Source organism: Cibotium barometz, chromosome 17 (assembly GCF_041138505.1).
Source record: "Cibotium barometz isolate CiBa-2024 chromosome 17, ASM4113850v1, whole genome shotgun sequence".
Taxonomy (NCBI): Eukaryota; Viridiplantae; Streptophyta; class Polypodiopsida; order Cyatheales; family Cibotiaceae; genus Cibotium; species Cibotium barometz.
The window spans coordinates 38,383,493-38,410,498 of NC_141062.1; the positions used below are offsets into that span (position 1 = coordinate 38,383,493).

Genomic DNA, 27,006 nt, shown 5'->3' on the forward strand with positions numbered 1-27,006 from the left:
CTTTGTGTTATTTTTCATACACTTTGCAGGTGATTCAGCCAGTTGGTAGCCATAATATGCGAGTTGGTGACCAAGCTTTTGTTGCCAATCAGAAAGACAAAGGTAAAGCTTCTTCGCATGGTGACTATAAGCCAAAATCAAAATCCACAGGTAAGGATGTAGAGAAAGAAGGTGATAAGCCTAAAAAGAAGGGTAAGTGTCACTATTGCAGGAAACCAGGGCACTACATACATGAGTGCAAGAAAAGGCTAGAGAAGGAGAAGAAAAAAGAATTGGGCATGGCTGTGGGTGGCTGATGCATCTGTCCAAGTGCAGAGAATGTACATTACAGTTATGACCCTTCTTATTCATGACGTATATGCGGTCAATGGAAGAATCAGATACTTGGTACTTTGACAGTGGTGCTAGTAAGCACATTACTTCACAAAAAGGTTTGTTCTCATCTCTGAAATCTGTCCTAAGTGTAGGAACTGTCACATGTGCAAATGGTTCCTTATATCCTATCAAAGGAGTTAGTAGAGTTGTGCTCATTGCTGCAAATGGGGGCGCATTTACTCTTTCAAAAGTTTTATATGTGCCAAGGCATTAAGAAGAACTTGCATGTCAATTTCAACCTTAGCCTTGTCAGGCTTGACGGTGAAATTTGTGGATGACAGATGTACAGTTCAAGATAGAAATGATGGTTATTCTATCATTGCCTCAGGTACCTTGTTTCATGGCCTATATAAGATGGATGTATTTGAGAAGTTGCAGCATGATGCTTGCTCAGTCCCTACGACTAGTGCTATGAGTGATGCAGAATTATGGCATGCACGATTTGGCGATCTGAATTATGGCAGTTTGTTATGGCTTCAAAGGCATGATATGGTGTCTGCGTTGCCAACTCTTGAGACCCCTACTAGACATGTATGTGAGGGGTGTATTCTTGGTAAAATGCATCGGGCATCATTTCCAAAAGGATGGATCCTATGAGGGCACCATCTATTGGGGGATATCTCTACTTCATCACTTTTATTGATGATTACTCTAGATATAGTTGGGTGTATCCATTAAAGCAGAAGTCAGAGGTTTTTATGTGCTTTAAGCACTTCGTATCCATGGCTGAAAATGCATGTGAATGTAAAGTTGGCACCCTTCATTCAGATCGAGGAGGGGAGTATATGTCCAAGGAATTTCATGCATATATGGCTGAAAAAGGCATAAGGCATCAATGTACAGTGCCATACACACCTTAGCAAAATGGTGTGGCCGAGGAACATATCTCTCGTGGAGATGGCACCATGTATGGTGAAAGCCCAAGATTTACCTCATGGTTTTTGGTTAGAGGCAACTATGTGCGCAAACTATGGTTTTTGGTTAGAGGCAACTATGTGCGCAAACTATGTGTTGAACAAATGCCCTACCAAGGCCTTGCAGTCTAAAACTCCTTATGAAGCTTGGCATGGCAGAAAGCCTTCTGTGGCTCATTTGCGTGTTTTTGGTTATCTTGCTTATGCTCTTGTGCATGAGCAACAATGCAGTAGGGTTGATGGTGATAAGGCAGTTAAATGCATATTTGTGGGATACAGTTCAAAAATCAAGGGATATAAACTCTACCATCTGGTCTCAAAGCGGATTTTAGTAGAGATGTTGTTTTTTGTCGAAAACTCAGTTCAACCCATGCTTTCATGCAAAAAACAGCAAAATGTATGCTCACAGGACATGTTTGATTCGTTCCTACTTTTGTTTAATGGAGGGAAGCTATATATAGAGCAATTGAATGTTCAACCAAGTGCTGAAATTCAGCCTTTGCAGGTGCAAAATCAGCTTGTAAATCAACCTTTTGATGAGGCAATTATTAAGGATGTAGTGTGGATGAGGAGAGAGCAGCATAGAAGAATTTAGGCGTATGCCAAAATGGCTTGTGTAGACATTGAGGGATAGCAAGTTGGCAGCTCCTTTACCTAGAAGAACTCATGTAGGTTCTCATCATGCAGATTATTCTCATGTGGATCATGTTCTCATTTCTACTTTATGTAATGAGGAGGAACCTGTTTCCTTTTTGGAAGCACATGATGATGATCATTGGATGCATGCTATATAGGATGAGTATAACTCTATACTCAAGAATGACACCTGGTATTTGATAGATCTACCTCATGGCAAGAAGGCCATTAGTACTAAGTGGGTTTACAAGTTAAAACGCAAAGCAGATGGTAGCATTGATCGCTACAAGGCTAGACTTGTTGCAAAGGGGTATGCCCAGCAAAAGATTGAGGTTTTGTGGCATATTTATTCGATTTTTAACTATGCATGACAATTAAATAGGAGCTATTTGTGGCATATTTATTCGATTTTTAACTATGCATGACAATTAAATAGGAGCTATTTGTGACAATTCTTGTGGAAAAACTTGTGTCCTTCAAAAGTTTTTCCATTGAAAAACGTGTCCTTCAAAAGTTTTTCCATTGAAAATTTGTTTTGAAAAAGTTATGAAAAACTCTTCTTTGTGCACGTGTGATTTTTTCATGGGCAAACTTTATTTGGGTGGGAATCACAATAAGAAAAGTGATGCACCAAGTGCTTATGATGGGTATCATAGTCAAGGCCCTTGTGCCCCATCAAGTTGAGGTGGCTTGTAGACTTTTTATTTGCAAATGCATAGAAATATTCATGAATATGACATTGGGATTTTGCATCCATTTACACGTAATAAGAAAAGACAAAGGTCCCCACAAATGCACACAAATATTCATGGAACGACATGGGGATTTCGCATGCATTTACATGTAATAAGAAAAGACAAAGGTCCCCACAATGAGAGAGAAAGATCTCCATCACATGTAATCGCCGCATGCAAACAATGAAGGACTAAAACTCGATTTCACATTAGCGTGTCAATTTATTATTATTTTGAAAGTCTTATTTATTATGCATTTCAATGGTGGAGATGGGTGGGTCTCCAAGAGCTTGAAAGGGGGGGGGGGGCCCAAAAAAGTGAGATTTTTTCCTAAAACTCCATGGTGGGTAGGGAAAGTGTGTAAAGCCTCATAAAAAAGGTGTACTTTATAAGACTATGCCAGGATGCAACTTTTGACATACATCAGGGACATAAATTGAAGGATGGAGGTTGAGGGTAAGGTCTTCCTCACATAGGGTGGTTATAGTATGAAACATGCATACACACCAAGGTTAATTTAATCGAGTGGAGTCATAATCTTTATACATAAGAGTAGAGGCATATTTTTGTGTGAAGAAAAGGAAGAAATGTGCCCTCCTTTATACATAAGAGTAGAGGTCTATTTATATGTGAAGAAGAGGAAGAATGGTACCTCCTTTCTAGTAGTGTGTGAAAGACATAGGGTTTTGTGCATCTGAAGAAGAAGGATGAGAAGTTGTTATGAGGAGTTAATTCATGGACTATATATTCCTATGGTTTCTATTATTTATGGATTGGAGTTAATCCATGGAATATATATATTTTCACGTTTTTCACTTTTATGAATTCTCCTAGACATGTTTAGATTAGGACACCTTTCTAAATCCAGGCGATCACACCTTTCTAAATCCAAGCGATCACACCTTTTTTACATGTACACAGGTGAATCCATACATGCGTGGGAGTATTGGTTGCATCGTCTTGATGATATGAAGTTTCATATGGTTGTTTATATTTTTGATCAATTAATTAATTAATTGATTGGATTAGTTGATGCAAGTGTAGATCATTGAACTGGATAATGGAGGCGAGTTGGTAATGGGTCAAGAATATCTTGAGATGACCGATTTTGAATGTCGATAAATAATATTCGATTTTGTGACAACAAGCACAATTAATTTATTTTGGGTGCCATTCATATTTATTAGCAATGTATATATTATTTGGAACATGTGAAAGATCCCTTGTGCATATTTGATTTTTAAAGATATGTACACTTTTATATGGTTTTAGACTTGCGTCTATTTTTAAAGAAGTTTAGCTTGCACGCTTAAGAAAACTACTTTTGAAACAAGCTATTTTGAAGAAGTCGACATATTTGTAAAGCACAATATTTTGAGCCCCAAAATCCATCTTAAGAAATATATTTAAGTATACCAAGAGGAAGCGTGGGCTCACTCTTGTGTGGGGGCAAATTGGACCCTATATTGTGTCTTGAGTAATTGTTTATTCTATTTGTTCTTGTTATTTTATATTGTTGCAATCACTAATTTAGGTTCATGCCAACCTCCCACAAACACTTGTATCAGAGCCAAGAGTAATTGCAACTAATTGAAAGTGATGAAGAGCTAGTGGACAAAGAAATGAAAGAGCTTGACCAAAGGTAATTTTTCAATTACAAAGCATAGAGAGATTATGGTTTTAAAGAAAAGCATTCTTTTGTCCATTAGGTAACGAAAACCCATATATCTTTTACCAAAGAGTCTCTACAAGGTGGAAAACCACTTGTCCATTTTTAAAACAACCCGAAAGCTCAAAGTGTGTTTTTTGATTTCAAACCCTCTTCCCGATTGGCCTCCAACACAGATGAAATTCTCCCAGAGGCTCCAAATCCACTCTTGCTTTGATCTCTGGTTGAAATTCACCTTCACCCTACCTCCAACGACGTCGCACAACGATCTTTTTTAATCCTAAATTAGTTTCTTTTTTCATGTGCACGCTACACGATTTTGACCGTTAAAGCTTTCCTAGTTAATAAAAGCTTAAAAGCTTTATAAGTTTAAAGTTTTTAAAAGCTATTAAAGCTTTAATGTTTTAAAAGCCCATAAAAGCTTTCCTTTAAACCTTTCAAGCCTCTTCGAAATTCCCAAAAAAAATTATTCTCTGCTCTCATCCCTTTAGACAAAACCCTGTAGGTTTTTCCAATTCCTAGAATTTCCATAATTCCAAATCTAATTTTATCCTTCCATAGCTCATTCTTTTACCCAAATATCCCTATTTTTTAGAATTTCCCAAAAAATCCACAAAAATACTCAATCGATTCCTTAAAAAATTTCAAAATTTCCATGGTAAATTGGATATGTTCTTGATAACTTACACGTGCCAAATAAAATCAAAGTAACATTATTTCATATTTCTTTTATGACTAACATATTTTTGACTTTCTTTTTGCCAAAATAATTCATACCTTTCACAACAATGACTAATCCAACTCCTCAAAAATCCACGCGACAACCATCCAAGCTCCTACAACTCATGGCCGAATGTCTACACCTCACATATATATCTACACGCAATACACATCTATTCCAAGCGTTACTCTACATCTTCCATGATAAACAAGTGGACGAAATGGTCAAAGACTTGGATGAACAACTACGAATCATGTTTTGTCTCATGATCCCCATAGGCAACAGTCACACGTTACCACCTAATATTCAATTTTTTCAACTCATGGAAGAATAGGGAATTATTCGTCGGTATAGAATTGAAGACGATACCACCATATGTCGTAAACACTTTCTCTCTCATCTACGTTTCCTTTACTCCCTTGTACTTTATGAAAAGATGTTTGTCATGATGGAAACACATGTCTTTAGAGGATTATAGAATCACACCCTTGTTTGTCTCCCATAACACATAGGAGATGATAACTTTTCGCTCCAGCTTTGTATTCTAATTTAACTCTAGCAACAAACTAATTTATAATACTTTGCCATTCCTTTGTCGAATATATTTTTGTATTGTTAACCTTTTTTGTTACTTATTTAAACAACAAGTATAAAGGACACCCTATTAAAAATTCTTAATGGCTACCCGATTATGCTCTCGGCGCCTATCCATCCTTGATTGCGTCTTATAGTGATACTAGTCCATGATGATTATTTATGATTTTGTGATGACTGAGGACAGTTGCCACCCCCGGGGTATGTTATGAGAAGTTAATTCACGGAATATATGTTTCCATGTTTTCCACTTTTATGAATTCTCTTAGACGGGTTTAGATTGGGATGCCTTTCTAAATCTGGATGATCCTAACATACTTTATGCATACACGGGTGAATCCGTACATACGTGGGAGTATTGGTTGCATCGTCTTGATGATATGAAATTTTGTATGGTTATATATATTTTTAATCAATTAATTTATTAATTGATTGGCTTATTTGATGCAAGTGTACATCATTGGACTGGATAATGGAGGCGAGCTGGTGATGGTTAGGAATGACCGATTTTGAATAAATAATATTCGATTTTGTGACAACAAACGCCATTAATTTATTTTGGGCACCATTCATATTTATTAGCAATGTATATATTATTTGGGAAATGTGAAAGTTCCCTTGTGCATATTTGATTTTTCAAGATATGTACACTTTTATATGGTTTTAGACTCACATCTATTTTTTAGGAAGTTTAGCTTGCATGCTCAAGAAAGCTATTTTTAAAGCAAGCTACTTTTGAAACAAGCTATTCTTGAAGAAGTAGACACATTTGTAAGGCACACTATTTTGAGCCCCAAAAGCTATCTCAAGAAATATATTTAAGTACACCAAGAGGAAGCATGGTCTCACTCTTGTGTGGGGAAAATTGGACCCAATATTGTGTCTTGAATAATTATTTATTCTATGGGTTCATGTCAACCTCTCATAACAGAAACGTGTCTCCTTCTTCTTCTTTTTGTTCTTCACTTCACTTTCCTTTTTGTATTTGTGTTTTGTACAAGAGGAAAACTCGAAGACAAAGTGTCTCTACAAGCTCCTCTTCTTCTTCACTCTTCTTTTTGTGTTTATGTTAAGTACAAGAGAAAAACTCTAATGATGTTTCTAGTTATAATATGTTGTGGCCTTGTGGGCTACGCTTGCCTTTTGACAGGCACTCCAGTTGTCATAATTGGCAAGAACCTCTATAGCCGTCCATTTCATGTAGTTCTAGTGCAACTTGGGGTGTTAGGAAAAGAATAGTCCTTTAGTGTATTAGTCACAGTTGGGAAGGAACTATGTGAAAGACATAGGGTTTCATGTATCTGAAGAAGGAGGAGGAGAAGAGTGCCTTCTTCTTCTTCTTCTTCTTCTTTTTTTGGTTCTTTTTTGTGCTTGTGGTGTTGTGTACAAGGGGAAAACTCAAAGACCTACTAGCTCTTCTTCTTCTTCACTCTTCTTTTTGTGTTTATGTTGAGTATAAGAGAAAAACCCTAATGACATTTCTAGTTGTAATATGTTGATGGCATGTCGTGGTGGGTGGGGATGAAGCCTTGTGGGCTAGGCTTGCCTTTTGACAGGCACCCCCACTTGTCACGGTTGGGAAAAAGCTGTGGAAAATTTTCACTTGCCTTGAAACTAATGACTAGTAAGAGAACACGTAGTTTTGCAGATTTTGAAGGAAAATGGTTGGTGAAAATATAGTGTTCAAATTACACAGAAACGGGTAAGACTGGCAAGTGAAGGAAAATGGTTGGTGAAAATATAGTGTTCAAATTACCCAGAAACGGGTAAGACTGGCAAGTGTCAGAAATAAACTTTTTTTCTAACTAGTGGAATTTTGAAGGAAAATGGTTGGTGAAAATATAGTGTTCAAATTAGCCAGAAACGGGTTAGAGTCATCTGGCGAGTGTAAGAAATAAACTTTTTTTCTAACCAGTGAAAAAAGGACGACCAAACGGTTTATTTCAAAAATTTTGACCCTTTAAATGGCTAGGAAATTACAGTCACACCCTTTGTGAGTTTTCCAAAATTCCATATGGTGTCGGAGGCTGACGTGGCGTTCGGACATGTCAAACACGTGGTTGCAACGATAGGCCCCTCTTTTTAAGCTCTGGCCATGGCGGAAACGATGGCCGCCTAATGTAGCCTCAACCTCTGCATGTTGCTGGCTCTCGCTCTTCTCCTTTCGCCCCGTCGCCATAGCTTCCTCTCAGTAGTAGCATGGCGCCATCTCTCTGAAATTTTTTTGCCTCTCCTCTTTGTGGCGTCTCCCTTTCCATGGAGCTTCTGCGATCTGCCAGCTGCTTCTCTGTGGTGCAGGCTCGCCATCGATCGCCCGGACGCACTTCTCCTGCGGGCAGCTCGCCGTGGCTGGGCCGAAGCTCTGCACGACCTCAAGGTACTTACAGACGAAGTTCTTTTTCTCTTTGCATGCATTGATGTTCACGTTCCTAGCGGCTCAGTTTTACTCAACGCGCATGTGCATGTTTGCAAACTCCATGCATTGCAACTAGGGAGGAACTGTTTTTCTGAAGGAATAATCGACTATGATGGCCTGCTTCATCCTATTGCATTCAGAGTCAGTCCAGTCCATGCTATGCTGCAGCCAGCAGCCACATGGAACCCCGTGCATCCGCCCAGGCCATTATGCACATAGTTTTATTTCAGCGACATGGAACTCTGTCAATGAGAGATCAATTCCCACTCCACAGATTCCATTCAGGACCCAGGTACTGCCACCTACTTCACAGACTCCCTCCAGGACCCAGGTAATGCTACATACGCCTGGCACTGTGTGTCCACTCAGTCCATGCTGCATGTATTTTGGTTCCAGCCACATGGAACACTGTGTCCATCTAGTCCATGCTGCACATAGCTTGGTTTGAACCACCTCGAAGGTGAGGAGTCTTTTCTGGTTTCCTCATTGGCCATACGAGCCAGGGGAATCTCTTCCTGCGAAGCCCATGTGAGGGCCGCTTAGTGGTGCAATTTTCAGTCTAGTTAATTTGCTACATTAAAGCTTGGAAGCATTGTCTCTTCATGAGCTTCAAGCCAATCCAAGTACCCTTTTTTCTAAAAAGTATTTCTCACGGACATTCCTTGTTTGAAAGGGCAGCAGGGTTTTGGTACTTGAAGGCGGGTAAGCATCACATCTTTACCAACAAGGTTCAATGGCAGTGTAAAGGACATCATGGTAGGCTCCTCACCTCACAGGCTACTGCAAGACCAGTCAATGACGATCAAGGGCCATCGGCGGGGTCTGTTCCAGCAGCTATTGATAATATCGCAGCAGACTTTCCAAGCTGGATGGATGCTTTCTATCGTTTTACAAGGCCTCACACTGTAATTGGCACTGTAAGCATCGATTTGAAGTATCTAAGAAGGGGTTTCACCAGATGATAGTAAATTCACATGTCTTTGATTAACATGCCATTCTTTGAGGGCTTCTCTTTTTAAAAGGATGGTGCAGATGTTCTTAGATAGTTTCTTCTTCTGACAATCTCACTACAGCTTGGCTCTAGAAAATGGAAGCCATCTGTTTGGCAGGGTGCATGAAGATTTTTGACCTCCACATGAGTGCATAGTGGTAGTGCAGAGAATGGTCTTATATTGATATGTGTGTAGGCCATTGAAGTGTGCAATGGCTGAGGTACTGCATCTTTGTCCCTTCTTCTGTTCTGGTGCAGGTTGTAGGTATTGTTTCCATTTCTCTGCTGGCTATTCAAAGCTCTGCAGATTTCTCCTCACATTTTGCGATTGGATTAATTCAGGTGAGGCTATTTTAATCGTCTGGCTCTGTTATGTTATGGAGTGAGTGCTGTCTATTTTTGTTGTCTTTAAGCAGATCCGATTTCCTGCATGGTAAAGACATCCCATGCTGTAGTAAATGCTAGCATTTCTGAGGGTGTGTGCCACAATAATTTGGGCAGTACTTTTTCGTGAGAGGTTTCATGCAGTGATGCGAGTTTGATGGCTTGTGCCACAGGCCTCCACATCCCTAGTTCGGGGGTGTACACATGATGATTGCTGAACTTGTTGAGCCCCGCGGCTGACCATTTTCGAGCCCTCATGCTGTGCACCTGTGATCAGAGCTCCAAGACCCAAACTTGGTCCTCAATGACCACATGCCAGACATCCTTTGACCTCAGTTACCGCAATTGCACATGTTCTAAAGGGGTTATTACACAAGATGTACCCATGGTTTCATGACAGAGTCACATCCAAGAGTATTGAACCCCTTGCCTCCTTAACACAGCTGACCTCAAATAAAAGCTAGTCGGGCAATCCTTGGAGCAAAGTCCAATGTCAGCATGTTCACTCTGTCCTGGACTCTGCGCAATTTATCCATATGTGCCCGATGCATGGGTGCCTTGCGGGACACCGGGACAAAAATTCTGCTGCACATCTTGCAAAGCCTCATAATATGACATATCCTATGCATTCATACCAAGTGCATCCTGCATATTGTCCATCCCAAGCAAGGAGGACTCAACATAGTCATTCTGCCCCGACGCAACATTCTTCTATGAAGATGACTGTGTGAAAGCATCACTATGACCCAACACATCATCAGTGTGTACATTGTCTTTGGGAAGGGCCTCATCTTGTGCCCTAGTGTTCCCACTTGGGGGCAGCCGTGAGAGACGGCCCACCACTTCTGGCGAAAGGCTGGCCGAGGCGGAGCAATGGGCTGTGTTGCTTGGGGAGCGTGTTTGCGCCGCCTCCTACGACCCCTATGTTAAAAAATATGGCAAACACCTTCACTAAAATGATGTGTAGGGCACATACCTTGTAACTAGCACTATGCACTAAAGTCATAGATTATGGGCAAATGGATACAAAGGTTATTATGCAACCTTACCATGATGTAAAAGAGTCATTTAGGAGCTCAACATCAGCCAAAGGGGTCGTGATCTCTTGATTAGGTAGCATTGGTGTGATTAGCAAGATTCTAGGGTTGGTGGTCACTTTTAGGTGCTTGAATCTAGGAGGGAAGGTGGAGATGATTTAGATGATGATTAACACCTAATCTTGAGCTTAATCCTCATGTACTTCAGCCTATATAAAGAGGCTCTCATCTATTGAAATCAACACATTTTATTTGCCCCTCACTTATGTTGTCATTATGCTCATCATTATGCTAATTACTTCTTGATTAGTAGCTTAACTTCATCTTCTTCATTTCTATTCAACTATGCAATGGAGCTAGTGTTTGATCCTCCTTAGGATGGTTTTTAACATGGTATCAGAGCTAGTACTAGCCCATTCATCTAGAATCAAGCCCCATCTTATTTGCGGTGAGGAGTATTGCCTTTGATTTTTTTTAGACCTTGCTCTTTGGATAGAGATGTTGCACAACAAATAGCTTGGGAGTGCATGCCTAGGCTTATTACAGATGATTTGTGTGCCTCTTTGGATGCCCCCTTTTCGAAGGATGAGCTAAGACATGCTTTGCACGCCCCTTTTGAAAGGCAAATGCCCACGGGATGATGGCCTCCCTTCATCCTACTTCTTGCAATTTTGGGATTACATTGGTGATGATGTACCCATTGCTCTATGGGAGATTTGGTGTATTGGTATGATGCCCCCTTTTTATCACGGAGGGTCTTATCCACCTTGTCCCAAAAGGTTGGGACAAGACCACTATTGGTTGGTGGAGGTCCATTACTATGCTTGGTTCAACTTACAAAATCTTAGTGAAGGCAGTAAGTATGAGGCTTCAGCCTGTTCTTGAGAGAGAGATTCATGATACATATAATGGTTTCCTCCAAGGAAGGAGTGTTTTTGATAACATCTTTTCATTTTGGGAAGTTGTGGAGTGGGCTAAGTCTAGCCAACAACCCCTTGCCATTCTTTTGCTAGACTTTGAAAAAGCTTATGACAGAGTGGATTGGGACTTCTTGGAAGGCACGATGGCACGGATGGGTTTCTCCCAAGAGTGGATTAGAGGGGTCTCATGCATGTATAGGGAGGCCCACGGAATTTCCTTTGGTCAGGATTAGATGGGATACACCAAGGCAAGAGTGGCTTGGGATACCGTTATTGTGCCTAGGATTGAACATCATTGACCCGGAGGTGTAGTGTAACTTTGTAAGCTAGTAGTCAAGAGGATCTCTTCCCAGCATTGAGTTTTGGAAGGACTTTCTTTTGCAGTAGATTATGAGGTGAATTCCAATTAGGGGAGGTGATTGGATTTACAGCCCCACGTTTTTGTTAGCATTATTCATCTCCTGGTAGTGTGCCCAAGTTGTGTATCAAGGGTGCCCATATTTATCCCGGGTAGCACCATATTTTTCCCTCATGTTCAGGCCCTTGGTTGTAGGGTTGGCCACTCATTATTCACATGTTTATTTTGTCCAGTCGTGGGTCTTTTTTCTAGAGCCAGTCGGCCAGCTCCAGTAGGGGCTATATATGGCCATGTGCTTATTCACTTGTAGACATCTTGTCCAGTCGTGGGTCTTTTTTCTAGAGCCAGTCGGCCAGCTCCAGTAGGGGCTATATATGGCCATGCGCTTATTCACTTGTAGACATCTTGACAGGGGCTTCCGGGTCCTCCCTCAGGGGAGTTGCTCATCATGCTCTCACTTATGGGGACCACCCCTTACACAGGGCTGTTTGTATCATTGCTTCTTCATCATTATGTAGATTCGTTTTCTTTCTCTCTGTGCCTATGTCTCATGCTTTCCGCTGGGCCGCTTGGCTGCGGTTTTTTTCTCCAGAGGAGGTGCTGGGCAGCATGGCTGCGTTTTCCCCCAGAGGAGGTGCTGAAGGTGCTGTATTTTCCTCTTCCCTCTCTTCTTCTTGGTACACATGCTGCCGGCTGGTTACAGCAGCGTTTTTTGCATTATCTCATCTGCGTTTTTGGAGGCAGTGGAGGCGGGTGTTCTTTTCCAGGAATGGTGCCTTCCCACATGGCCTTGAGCCCTTGCTCGGCCAATCTTTGCTTTGTTAGAGTTTTCAGACTCATGGGTGCACACTTGGATTCACATCCTCAAGAGGTGTGTGGAAGACAGACAGTCCTTTCTCGACAGCAGAGGGGGTCTATGAGTTTGTGCTAGTTCAGCATAGTTTTGCTTGTGTAGAGGTGTTTCCTTTAGGTTCTCAGGGTGTTCACCTTGAGAGGGGGATGTGGTTACTTGGCAAGGTGAGCCACTCCTATTCCCTAGGCAGATGGCCTTCTGGATTACAGGGTACAGGCACAGGAGTTTTCATCCCTAGGATGAGCATTGATTTGGGAGCTTGGTGTTGATATCGGCATTCATGCAAAGGTAGGCTAGGTCACTTGGTGATGAGAGCTGTTGTTGAGGTTCACAGGTACTTGCTCAGTTCTAGGATGGGAACATGATGCATGATAGGTGTACAGGTTCATTGGGTACTGGTAGGTACCAGTGGAGGAGCAGTTTGGAGCAGATGATTTACATTAGATTGTGCTTTGGGATATGATGAGTTGTGGATGTTTGGTTCCACAAGGACACGCGACTAGTTGGTTGGGAGCTTGCCAGCAGCTGGGGGTGTCAGGTTTTGGCAAGAGAGCTTTCTTGAGCTCAGTGCCATAGTTAACACCAAGGAGCTCAGGGGGTGTTGCCATGTGATTGGGTGACTCATAGGGGTGTGTGAGTAGTAGTCCCATCACGTGACGGCGAGTTATGGATACAGGTTTTAAAGGTTAGGTGCTAGCACGATTGTCAGCTACAGTGCTGGAGGTATGCTTCTTCCACTTGGAGTGTTAGTAGGACAAAGAGGCATTCTTGGACTGAGGGATACATGGAGACTCGGAAACCTTGTATCTGGAGATTGGTGCTCAACAAGCTCAGAGTTGGAGGCTTGAGTACCAGGGCTGATGTAGACAATGTGGGCCTCTAGGGTGTCTAAAGGGTTGCCAACAGGGAGACATTTTGGCGGTGTTCTCTAAGGAGTAGATTTTTTTGGAGGTGAGTTAGACGACATCCTTTCTTGGGCTGAAGAGGGAGCACATTGTGTGGACTGGTGTGATACTGTATACAGATTGGGTTGGAGATATGGACATCTGGTGGTTCATTTTTTGGATTTTGTTGGACTTCTGGATCGGGAGCAGTTTCTTGGAGTAAGTGGCAGAGGCGGGAGCAGATCGACTTCTCGACTTGCTTTGGAGGTTTCCTTTTCCAGCTCCTTGGACCGGTTTCTCTCCCAGGATCTGAGAGGGGGTGTTAGCATTATTCATCTCCTAGTAGTGTGCCCAAGTTGTGTATCAGGGGCGCCTGCATTTATCCCGAGTAGCACCATATTTTTCCCTCATGTTCAGGCCCTTGGTTGTAGGGTTGGCCATCCATTATTCACATGTCTCTCTCTGTGCCTATGTCTCACGCTTTCCACTGCGCACTTGTGACAGTTTTATCTTCTCAGATGCAGAGCACCGAGCACCCACTTCGCCCTTGGTGAGATCTCTTCTGCGAGTTGGGATTGTAGGAGGAGCTTCTTGGTTCATATTCCTCCACGGTTAGTTGAGGAGGCTTACAAGCAGTCCATTGTGTGGAATAACTTGATCTTGGATAAATTTGTTAGACTTCTTGGAGCAGCCACGCATATCCAATGGGCTGCTTGGGCATCTCTTCTCCCCTCAACGTTGGATTGGAAGAGGCTCATGAGTCTCACGGAGGATGAGAGAATGCTCTCCACCCAGCACTTGAGAGGCGCTAGTCGAAGGATTACGCAGATGAATGTAGCCATACCTAACCACTGGATCACAAGGAACTTCGTGGAAGGGCCTCATCACTTATGGTTTGGGGTATTCTCATGATTAGGGGTACCTATTTAGGTCATGTGCCTTGGCACTTTGGGTGAGGATGATGTACCGGTCTTCTACTCCATTGAGGATAGATGGCTCTTTGAGAGAAGTCTTGAGTAGGATATCATTGAGGGTTTGGTGATCCGGCCGGTGAGAGTAATGGGCTGGGTAGGAAAGCACATCTGTATTGATCCAATTCAAGGGATGACTATGGACTCTTGGAGCCTCTGATTATATGATGGGTGTCCTAGTAGATACTTGCATTGGGACCCCGGTGAGTGGGAGTGGAGGGATGCTTTTAACCCCATGAAAAGCATACCCTTCTTCAGCTACATTGTGCGGAACGCTAGACACTTGGCTATGGGACAAATCCAGAGAGTCCCTACTTCTAGATTGCATTGGGAGGCTTATGGGATCACCCGTGACATTCAAGGAGCTTTTTGGTAGAGGTTGTGGCACTTGTACAGGGAAATGCAGATTTCCTCTCTTATTTGGCTTTCTCTACATGGTGGACTTGTCACCAACCAGTGGAGATAGGTCATTGGCGTAGCCCAGCTTGTCCGAGATGTGCAGGAGCTTCAGAGATAGTTTACCATTGCTTATCGGAGTGCAGAGAGGCATTGAGGATCTGCACTGCAATAGCACACCTTTTTGGAAGGAGGATGAGAGATTGCCTACATTTGTTTGGGTGCTATTGTTTGGTTGACAAAGCCGGGCCCACAAATTGGGTTTCATGCAGATTACGAGGGAGTGGGTCGGCGGAGGACATGCCACAGTCAGGCTACATACCTCCAGCACAGAGGTTGGACACCGCATGGGAGATCATTGCTAGCATCACAGCTTGGCACATCTGGAAGGCTAGATGCATTGTGGTCATTTGGTTTTTGATATCCAATGCATTTGCAGGATTTGGTGTGATATTATCCACATGCTCATGACCACTTGGGCCAGGATTCAGGGAACTTCGAGGGCCGCAAAGAGAAAACGTGGCCAATTTATGAGAGAATGGGATCATGGCTTTTTTTTCACTCTCTCATATGGGGACTTGTTGGCAGCACAAGGCACCTGATTGGTTGAGATTTCCCCCTTGCTTGGTTTGAAATCTCCCTTTTTGTAAATTTTTTTCATACTTAATAGAAGTCTCTTTCCTGGGGAAAAAAAAGCTAGTCAGGCACCTTGCTAGATTCCAATGTATCCCATCATATCCCCAATCACAGTTTTTTGTTATGGATGTCCTCTCATACCATGCTATGCATGCATAGGTATGCAATGCCAAAAGAGGAACCCAAAGCTTTCTGGCCCAAGTTTGATGGACTAGAGCACATTCCACTCCTTTCGTATATTCTTCTTGAAGCTCGGAGGGAGAAATTGTTCATATAATTTGACCTTGAATTCAGCCCACAATCAATGATTTGGCCAGAGAACTTTTCGACCAATCACCAATTACTCGTTGTTCCTCTGAGATTTCATGTATTTTTTCCCTCTGTTTACTTCTGCTACAGTTTGCACACCATTCTCTCTAATTTTGCTTCCTTTGCAGGCCCTTATCCCAGCTCTATGCATGAACTTCTACATTGTGGGTTTGAATCAAATTTATGATATTGAGATTGACAAGGTGATACTTTCTATTGATTCATGCTTTGCATATTATATCGCTTTATGAATAATTTCTTTTGAAGAAAGCTGACAATCCTATACGTTCCAGCTAGAGACAACTAGGAGATCTACCGCAAGGGCTAACTTTTGTGCATCCTTTTATTTTGCAGGTCAACAAACCCTATCTGCCTTTGGCATCTGGTGAATTTTCTTTGGGTACAGGGATAGCCATAGTGATCTCCCTTGCCATCCTGGTGTGCCTTAGCCCTCAAGATAGCTCTAAAAACATTGTCCCACTTGAGCTTCTTTCATATAACTAAGAATTGCATGAAGTAGGCTCCAATAACATGTTACAATGTTTATCCTGGACAGAGTCTTGCAATGGGCATGTTCATAGGGTCAAGGCCTTTACTTTGGGCTCTCACAGTCAGCTTCGTTCTTGGAACAGCTTACTCGATAAAGGTATTGCCTTAACTTGGCTGCCAGAAATGCCTTAACTCCTACGGGGTTTTTATGGCAACATAGTACTCCTGATTGGTTGGGATCTCCCTACCTTTTGGTTTGAGATCTCCCTTTGTATGATTTTATATTACTTAATAGAAGTCTGTTTTTTTTGAAAAGAAAAAAGAAATGCTTGCTTCGTAAGGCTTACTTTTTGGTTGAGCATGGTTTGCATCCAATCCAATTATAGAGTACAACTACACTCTTTGTGTTGCAGCTGCCTTTGTTGCGGTGGAAGCGATCGGCTTTTGCTGCTGCTAGTTGCATCCTTTCTGTCAGGGCAATTGTGGTGCAACTTGCCTTTTATCTCCACATGCAGGTTCAAAGCAATCCAATGCCACATTAAATTTTTTGCTCGATTCTTCCGCTTCATAACTCTGTTCTACAAATTAATGTGTTTTCAAAGGCATTTGAACAGCTTCTATATGCTGAAGGGACATTTTATTACAGCTGAGGCATTATTGTATATCTTAGCTGTGGTAGGGACACTAGATTATTTCCAGAGGAATGGTTCTATTTGACCTACAACCGAAACCCTCATGAGGTTCCACAGACTCAACATCATACGCATTGCATGATCTTGATGGATTTTGGCTAGCAACTCACCACCCTACCGTAGGTTCAGTGCCTCGAACCACCCCTGAGCTTGAGGTTTGATGGCCATCAGATTGCTTTGTACTAATGGCCCCAACCTAGTGTCCCATACCACTAGGCTGAACAACCCACCTTGCAACTCCATGACCATGAAGTCTTGCTCGCCACGTGGATACCTCAATAACTCATGTGTCCCCAAGGTCACTTATATAGCAATAATTTGGCTATTATTGGCCCTTGCTTTATTTATAAGCTTTTAGCCATTATTAGCCCTAGGCTATTAATTATAAGCTCTTAGCCAATCAAGACCTCATCCTGCTAGCACCCTTAGTTCACGTGTGAACCCTCCAAACACTCGAAGTATTTTAAGTCTTGGCCAGGCAAGTGTGAACACAAGCTCCTTTTATATAATTCAAATTTGACCTTAAGCAATACATAATCATTTCCCCATGTGAATCAAGGCTTGTGAGCTCTCTAATCTCTTTCCCTCTTTCTCTTACTTGATTTAATTCATGCCAAGTTTAGATGGATACTAGTATGTTTGATAGTGATGAGGGCTTCTTTAGCACATTGAGATTCCAGGATGACACCTCATGGTAGGGGACTTGCATCTACACCAAGGGTCATGTGGACTTTTGGTCGAGCCCATATCTAGAATACGGTATTCCGGTTGACATTGAGATTCCAGGATGACACCTCATGGTAGGGGACTTGCATCTTCACCAAGGGTCATGTGCACTAGCACCTCATGGTAGAGGATTGATGTCTACACCAAGGGCTAGTAGGCTGGATATGAGAGACTGGGGATTTTGGTCCACGCCCATATCTAGAATATAGTATTCCGGTTGGCTTGGGGACGTAATGTCTACGCTCGAAATCATTGCCTGGTACAAGCTAAATGAAAGGGAGATTGTCCAACACATTCTTATGCATGGCATACTTGCATGCCTTGGAACTGTATTTGTGTGAAATGTTCTACTGCATTTAATATCTGGATGTATGTGTGAGGATTATGTTGTTAATCCCTCGTATTGTGTACTAATTACTACTTAAGTACTTAACTTAGAGAACAAGAACCTTCAGGAGAACACTTGAGAGAAGATTGAATTGACTTGAATTGAATTAAACTGAGTACAATAGGTCTCTTATATAGGAGATGAAGAGACACATTTGAAGAGGCATGTCCTTTGACGAAAGGACATGACTATAGACGAAAGGATACAACTTCAGGCTAAGGGATGTGTCTATTCGATGTAGAGGCACAACCATTCATCAAGGGATATAACCATTCGTCGAAGGGAGGTGGCTATTCGATGAAGAGGTACATCCTTTGGCGGAGAGTCGCAACCAATCGAGGGTAGGGGTTCCCTTGGCTGGTTACTCTTTGCATCTGCAACAGAAATCAGCAATGAAGAGAGTATCTGATACATACATACGTCATAATCGTGACATTCCCTCCCATTTAATATAAAACCCTTGTGTCAAATGATAGACATCCGTTTGTCAAAGAACTCTCGAAGAAAAGATTAGGGTACTGCTGCATTTCTTCATCTGTTTGCCAAGTGGAATCAGACTCATCCAAATCCATCCACTTCACAAGAAATTATGTAGTCAACTTTCTTCTTGTTTCCTTTTGTCGCACGTTAAGAATTACTTCTGGAACAAGGATAATATGGTCATCTTCAATTTCTGGTACATATGAAGATAAGTCTGGAATAGGCGAATCTCCTTGAATATATTCTGTTTGAGCCAAATGTCGAATCATTTCTTCCAAAATCTGATTGACTCTTTCAGTCTGTCCATCTGTTTGAGGATGATAGGTTGAACTGAAGAACAAATTCGTGCCGAGAGATTTGAACAAGAACGTCCAAAAATGTCCAGTGAACTTTGGATCTCTGTCAGAGATGATGGTCTTCGGCAAACCATGCAATTTGAAGACATGTTGCACGAACAATGACGCCACATCTGGGGCTGAAGCAGCTTTCTTGCAAGGAATGAAATGCACCATTTTGGAAAATCGATCAACCACCACAAGAATTTAAGCATTGCCTTTGGATGAACGAGGCAAAGTGGTAATAAAATCCATACTGATACTTTCCCATCCCTCATTGGGAACTGGCAATGGTTGAAGTAACCCTTGAGGAAGTTGTCGAGAGGCTTTCATTATCTGACACGAATGACAAGCTTTGACAAATTTGATAACATCTTGCTGCATCTGAGGCCAGAAGTATGTAGCAGACAAAAGCCGATATGTCTTGTTGATACCAGGATGAGGAGCATAAGGAACTTCATGATGCTCTTGAATGAGAATCTTCCGCAATGAAGTATTGTGAGGCACACAAATGCGATTAGAAAAGAACAGCAACTCATCTATGATGGTGTAGGCTGCAAACATGTTCATTTCTGCAGGACTGGGATTAGAAGATTTGAGAGCACGGAACGCATCTCCAAAATCTCTATCAGTCAAATACTCATTTTTGAAACAAGCAGGGATTTTCATTTGTACATCTGTGATGGCAAAATTAGTGGCTCGAGGCATGCGGCTCAAAGCACCTGCAACCACATTCTGAAGACCAGGAACATACTGGATAATCATGTGGAAATTAGCCAAGAATTCAACTCATCGGCCTTGTCGAGAGTTCATAACAGGTTGAGTGAAAATGTACGTCAGAGATTGATGATCTGTACGTACAACTGAATCTGCTCCAAGAAGATAATGTCTCCAAGTCCGATAAGCATGCACGATTGCCAAAAACTCCTTATCATACACAGGATACCTGCTTTGAATGGCTGAAAACTTCGTGCTGTCAAAAGCAATGACACGATCATTCTGCATCAAAACTCCACCAGAAGCACGATCTGAGGCATCTGTCATCACATCAAAGGGTTGGGTGGGATCTGCAATGGCCAAGATCGGGGTTGTCATCAAGGCATGCTTGAGATCATTTAAGGATTGTTCAGCTTCAGAAGACCACTGAAGTTTGTCCAACTTTGTCAATTTTGTCAAAGGTGCAGCAATCTCTGAAAACCTATGGATCTTGTTGTGATAAAAGTTAGCAAGTCCCAAGAAAGATCGAACATCTGAAATGGTGAGAGGCAAGGGCCAATCCACAATCGCCTGAATCTTCTTAGGATCTACTGCAATCCCATTAGCAGAAATGATGTGACCAAGATATTCCACATGGTTCTTGAAAAATTCACTCTTCTTCTTGTTGATGTACAGCACATTGGTGCGGTGTACTTCAAAGGCAATCTGTAAATGCTCTTTGTGATCGACCATGGATCGGCTAAAAACCAGAATATCATCGAGATAAACGATCACAAACTTGTCCAAGTACGGCCCAAAAATTTCATTCATCAGGGTCATGAAAGTGGCCGGGGCATTGGTTAACCCAAAAGGTATGACCAAGAATTCATAATGGCCATATTTTGTCCGAAAGACTGTCTTGTATTCATCACCATTACGGATACGAATTTGATGATAGCCGGACTTCAAATAAATCTTGGAAAACACCTTTGCACTAAGCAGTTGGTCGAACAACTCATTGATGCGAGGCAAAGGGAATTTATTCTTGATTGTCAGCTTGTTGAGAGCACGGTAATCAATGCAAAGCCGCATTGATCCATCCTTCTTTTTGACAAGCAAAACCGGGGCTCTGAAGGGACTTTTGCTGGGATGGATGTGACCTTTGTCCAGCAACTCCTGTAATTGCTTTTGTATCTCCTGAGATTCAGAGTAAGAAACACGGTATGGAGCTCGGGTTGGAGGAGGTTGACCTGGAATAAGATCAATCGGGTGATCCACAGGACGACGAGGAGGCAATGTCGTCGGAAGATCATTCGGAAACAGATCGTGAAAAGGCTTGAAGAAGGGTTGCTCCAAGTAAGCAGTTGTTGATGACGAGGCTTGAGATTGCTCACTAGTTTCTGCTTCAATCTCCCGTAACATGACCAAGGATGTTGTATAGTCACGTTTGCGGACGAGGCGTTTGACTTGCAGGGCAGAAACAACAGTGATGGGTTTGGCATTGAAAAGGCCATGAAGTTCCAGCTCTCGACCATCATGGTATAACTGGATTGAATGAGAACGAAAGCTGATCACTGGATCATATCGATACAGCCAAGATTGTTCCAGTATCATGTCATAATGTGACAACGGCATCACTGAAAAATTAAGGTGATCTTGGTAATCTTGAATCTGGAACTGAAGCTGCTGCACCTTTTTGTTACAATTAAGGAAGGAACCATGAGCAAGCTCTACTTGAAAACATCCACAAAATGTAGGGTCTGTAGGCAAAGCTTGTGAACCAAAGAAGTGCCCACAAAATTAGTGGAACAGCCACTGTCCACCAGCACATTGATGGGATGGTCGCCAATGAAACCCAGAAGACTAAGGACCTGCTTGGAAAGATTCACCGGAACAAGGTTGGTACTTTGGCCATTAAGCATCAGGGTACTGACAACTTCAGAAACGCGAACAGAACAAGCTATTTGTTTGTTTTTGTCTTTCACAGAAGGCGGGTCATGATCGACATGGTGGCAACTGTCCACCTGAGAATTGCGCCGAGTGTTGGCGGTTTTATGGTGCTGAGGACATTCATACCACCGGTGATCGCCAGAACAAATTATACAGAGGCTTGGACGACTAGGTTGGGATGAAGTGGCAGTCGATGAAGAGGTTTGCTGTCCTAAAGAGGTTTCTCGCTTGAAGTTGCGCCGATCATTGCTGCGACGGTCTTGTCGGGACCGATCTCGGTTTCTGCTGCTAGAGGATTCGGTCTGAGAGGATCCTGCGTTTGATGCGGGAGCTTGCCTGGAGAAACGCGACCGGAAGGATTGTTGTCCAGAATATGGTCGCCGAGAGTTGGGTTGTCCAGGATTGGGATGCTGGGGTTGGCTAGTCCCATTGGGTCGATTCCGTTGGTAAGAACGGGCGCCAGAGGAAAAGTTCCTGGGAGGACGCCTGCGCTTGACATACGAGATTGCTTCACCAGGGTGGCAGGATTGTACTTATGGACTTCGTCTTGGATTGTGGGTTCAAGCCCGTCAATGAAGCTGTGAAGCTGGTCAGAGGAGCTGAGTGTGTCTATCTCGAGAGCCAGTTTTTGAAACTCTGAGATGTACGCGGCCACGGAGCCAGTTTGACTCAGGCGGCGGAGAGAAGACCTGGCATGAAAGTTCGCATTTGCAAGCTCAAAAGCCTTGCGAAGAGCACGCCGGAATTTACTCCACGTTGGAGTAGACTTGCCATCTGAAATCCTGCGTCGCCACCAAAGGAAGGCGGTATCTTTCAAGAGGGTACTGGCCAGTGCCACCTTTTTACTTTCAGGCAATTCGGTATTTGAGAAATAAACCTCCATCTTGTAGAGCCAGTAATCGATTAACCGCTTATTGCGGCGGCCATTGTAGGGCTCAGGTAACTTGATATCCATCTTTCTTGTCTGTGCTGTGGTCATTAATTTATACAAAAGTTTGAGTTCAACATCGTCTACCTTGGTGGTCGGATCGGGAGGAGTTGAAGGATCGTCGTGCTGGCCCATTGAGGATGATGATGATGATGTTGGAGAACGCGAACGACGTGCTCGCTGTGACTTCTTGGATCCCTCGCGCTGGTGTTGGTGCCGTTGTTGCATGTCTTCCATTTGTGATCGCATTGATGCCATACCGTCGAAAAGGGCCCGTTGCAAGTCCTCTATCTGTTGTTGAAGAGTGGTCATCTGCAAGGCCTCCATCTGAGGATCGGCGGGTGGCACGTTGTCGTGCGAAGTCGTCATCTGGAGAACTCAGAGAGAGTACTGAGGTGAAGCAGGAAAGGTCCACCCGAAATGTAGGATGGAAGGAATAGCTGCTGGAGAGGCAGTAATGGGATCCTCGTACTCGAAGTCGGGGTCCTCTACTTCCTCGGGATCGTCCTCGGAGGTTACTTCGTTTGCTTCCACTTCTTCTTTGGTTCCGCCAAAGAGCTGGGCACCGGAGATAATGGAGTATAATCGGGGACGAAGATCTCGTAGTAGAATGTCACAGGAGGGTGCGTGGAGGAGATATTGCGGAGGCCATCCACATTGCACTCTGGAAGAAAGTGTGCCAACTGAGGGTATCGTGCCAGAAAGTACTCGAAATAAGTAAGGTGCAGTGGCTCGCAGGTAAGGAAAATAGTCCAGATCGCCCAAGTGTCGGGTTCGGTTACATGCGGGTTGCTGACATGTATGCGGTACACCTGTGAGGCCGGGGCTACTGGGATAGGAGAGTCCGGCAGACTTGGAATCCACCCAGCATCGGCGGAAAGTGGCACCGGTTCCGGAGTGAGGGCACGAGGAGGACTGTGTTCGGGAAGAAGAGCCTCGGGGATCTCGTCGATGTAACTCAGGTAGGAGATGTGCAGGTCGGGCTCCTCTCGAAAGTTGTCCATGAAGCATGCACGTAGGTGGCGAGGGCGCACAGGACAAGGAAAAAATGATTACAGCCGAGAGGAAGATGGTCGCCGAATCACCGGGGAGAGGGGGGCGAACGTGAAGATGGCGGCATCCTGACAGCCGGGGGGAGGTGGTTGTAGCCGAATCGCCAACGGAAAGGGGTGTCGGTTCAGACTAGCGCACGCCCGTTTTTGTTTTTAAAAATTGAAGACCCACGTGTCAATGTTATGTATTATTATTATTATTATTATTTAATGGTGTAAGGTGACGGGCCTGGACCGCGTAGCCGATCGGAGGAAAGAGGTGCGCCACTTCGAAAGGGCGCTGCCAGCAAAGCGAAGAGGTGGCGGGCTGTCGCTATTCGGCGGCGAGGGGCTTTGGGTCGGCAGCTGCATGAATCAAGCGAGGGGCTTACAGCCTGCAGCGCACGAAGCGAGGAGGGGGGAGCAGTTGATACTCAGCAGCGAGGGGCGCCCAGGGCTGGCAGTTGCACATAGCGAGGAGGGGGCACATAGCCTGCACAGCGAACGAAGCCAGGAGGGGGGTGTTGCGCCAGATCTGCCATTGCTCCATAACTCCCATACAACACACGTGTGGGTTGTCGAGGGGGGAGAACGTCGAGTGAAGAGGCTAAGTGGCCTGCAAAACCCACGGGGGGGGGGGGGGGGGGGGGGGGGGGGGAAATAAATATTTTACATCACCATGGGCAAAGCTTTACGCCAAGTCCACCATCGCTCCGTTGCTTCGATACAACACCGAGAAGAGGTGTGGACGAGGGTGTACCGCGGAGAGGGTGAGGGCTTCACAAGCCACGGGTAGGAAAATTTTTGCTCTGATACCACTGTGAGGATTATGTTGTTAATCCCTCATATTGTGTACTAATTACTAAAGTACTTAACTTAGAGAACATCAAGAGAACACTTGAGAGAAGATTGAATTCACTTGAATTGAATTAAACTGAGTACAATAGGTCTCTTATATAGGAGATGAAGAGACACATTTGAAGAGGCATGTCCTTTGACGAAAGGACATGATTATAGACGAAAGGATACAACTTTAGGCTAAGGGATGTGTCTATTCGATGTAGAGGCACAACCATTCATCAAGGGATATACAACCATTCGTCGAAGGGAGGTGGCTATTCGATGAAGAGGTACATCCTTTGGCGAAGAGTCGCAACCAGTCGAGGGTAGGGGTTCCCTTGGCTGGTTACTCTCTGCATCTGCAACAGGAATCAGCAATGAAGAGAGTATGTGATACATACATGTCACAATCGTGACAGTCTAGTTTATGGGCAGTAGCGGACATCATCTTGTGAACCATGCACGTGAATTTGTATTATGACCTTGTTTGTGGGCTGTAGACAGGTGGTAGGTGTGACTCTAAACTCTTTGTTCAAGCTTACTAGATTTATAGCTCACTTTGTTGTTTTGCAGGTCTGCACTTCATTAAAGTATGGCCGAACAACTTACAAGTGAATTTGGGTATCCACACTTCATTTAAGCGTGGGCGGACAAGTTATAAGTGAACAACTTACAAGTGAATTTGGGTATCCACACTTGATTTAAGTGTGGGCGGACAAGTTTGGGCAGTTATTGGATGTCGTCAGGCTAGGCTACTCTACATCTGTGTGCTTGACCATTAAGGTCTTCTATGTCTCGGCTTGGCACACACATGCTTGTGCATGGATGCCACTGGAGCATAGCTGCTTGTGGCAAGTCAGTGGGGATTGGGGACTTGCGACAAAAGCTGTTGAATCAATCCCGACTTTGACAAATCATGTTTGCGAAGTGTTTTCATTGCATGAATGTCATTGGAAATCTGGCATATGATTGCCATGAAGCTTGTATCTTGAGGAATCCTTGGTAATACAATCATCCCATAGTAACATAGGTGCATGTGGAAGCGTGTTTATAATTTGATTGATTGCGATTAGTATCTAATCAAAGACTTAAACCCATGAACAAACTACTTCTTCCTTATGCTCAAAACACAATAGAGAGAGATGACCTAATATACCGTGTATTACTAACATGAAGTATATATGCTTGGCTATTCTGTCTGCTTCCCTTAGACTAACTAGAATAATCCTTACGTAAGGAAAATATTGAAAGGCTGCACTGATCCTGAGTTCTTAATGACTCAATGATGATTGACTGATCAATGAATGAATATGAGTGAGGTCTAGACTCTTATTTATAGTGTCTACTATTGGTGAGTTGGCTACTAACTCTACCAACCGTAATAATAATGTCCAACTAAGTGTGTTCACACAATAACCCAATAATTCTATCCAAACTTGGTTGCTCATTGGGCGCTTGGGCAATATCACAATGATTTGGCACAATAGCCCTTACAAACACATGAATCCGGCCACGTACTTGACCTCTGAGTTGGCCAATGGGTAGAAGCATGTCCACGTCACACTCCAGAGAGCGTGTCCGTGAAATCTCCTTCTGCATAACTTGGAGCATGGGTGCAAATGATGGTCCACATTTCCAACTTGGTATGGATCTTTTGGTGAACTCGCTCTCTTCTCCACACATCGGTCCAAACTCCAATAGCATGGCTATTGGAGCTTTTGTCTCCAATTAGGTCTCCGCTACTGCCTCCTGGACAATTGCTACTAGATGCTTAGCTAGCATGGTAGATATCAGTGCGGAATTGCTCATCTCATCAATGGATTTGGCTGAAAAGTCTGAAACTCTGATTCTCTCCATGTTCTTGGAAATTGGATTGGACTCTGGGATGGGCTGGCACCTCCTCGGGAACACCTCCTTTTGTGATCGCGTTTCTCAAGAGCTCCTCTTGACTTGGAGGCTCTCCCTTTCTTGGGCCAACGCTCTTGGTCTAGGTCTACTTCACAATCCTAGGTGATTCCACCTTGGCCTTTGCGGATGCTGCCATGATCTTTCTCCATTCTGCCAGCAGTTTGTCAATGAGAGGCTTTGCAAATTCTTGAAGTTGTGCTTGACGCGCTTCTTCCTTGCATCACCGACGGTCCTCTTCCATGGCCTCTCATATCTGTTTGATGAGGCTATACTCTCCTCCAACTGACGAATCTCCTCTTGGAGTTGTTCGATCTCTTCTTGCCTTTGCTGAGACCCCTCCTTTCAAATCTCCTCCTCTCGTTGCCTTTCCTTCATGTCTTCAAGCTGTTAACATATGCCGAAACTCCATGTTCTACACTTGTACTGCCACAGATGTACTTAAAGAAAAACATACACCCCTTTGTGGTCAAGGACTAGGCGAAGGTTTCATCCTTGCGTGCATGATGAAGGGTGGGTGTAGCCAATTGGCTCGGGCAAGGTGCCCAGATATGTAAATGCTACCATGTTTGCCCCCTGTGTCCACAAACTGTCCGGCTTGTAGCACTCCCTTGGAGCTGTCCTTCTGATGCATTTTGCTGTTGTGTGTAGACATCTATGTCATGGGCACCATTGCTCTCGACTCTGGGACTAGTCAAGGCACTTTTTTCCTCTTTAGGAGGATTTTTCCTCGTGCATGTGAACACCC

General features: G+C 43.5%; 1 protein-coding gene across 7 annotated transcripts in view; it reads left to right on the top strand.

The window, feature by feature from the left end:
• Positions 1-7,685: 7,685 nt before the first annotated feature.
• The window catches only part of LOC147629976 (putative homogentisate phytyltransferase 1, chloroplastic), a 57,557-nt gene continuing 38,236 nt past the window's right edge, over positions 7,686-27,006 (top strand). For 3 of the 7 annotated variants that reach the window (XR_015267772.1, XM_086811527.1, XM_086811525.1), the window contains exons 1-7: positions 7,686-8,020; positions 8,738-8,976; positions 9,309-9,392; positions 15,927-16,001; positions 16,153-16,236; positions 16,355-16,444; positions 16,701-16,802. Coding sequence is in view for 6 of the 7 variants with exons in the window: in XM_086811527.1 (XP_086667653.1) it covers positions 7,900-8,020; positions 8,738-8,976; positions 9,309-9,392; positions 15,927-16,001; positions 16,153-16,236; positions 16,355-16,444; positions 16,701-16,802 (795 nt within the window). In the remaining variant the exon portion in view is untranslated. Of the gene's footprint in view, positions 8,021-8,737; positions 8,977-9,133; positions 9,272-9,308; positions 9,393-15,926; positions 16,002-16,152; positions 16,237-16,354; positions 16,445-16,700; positions 16,803-27,006 lie in introns of those variants that run through there. The other 4 variants (XM_086811526.1, XM_086811528.1, XM_086811529.1 and 1 more) reach the window with 4 other exon arrangements.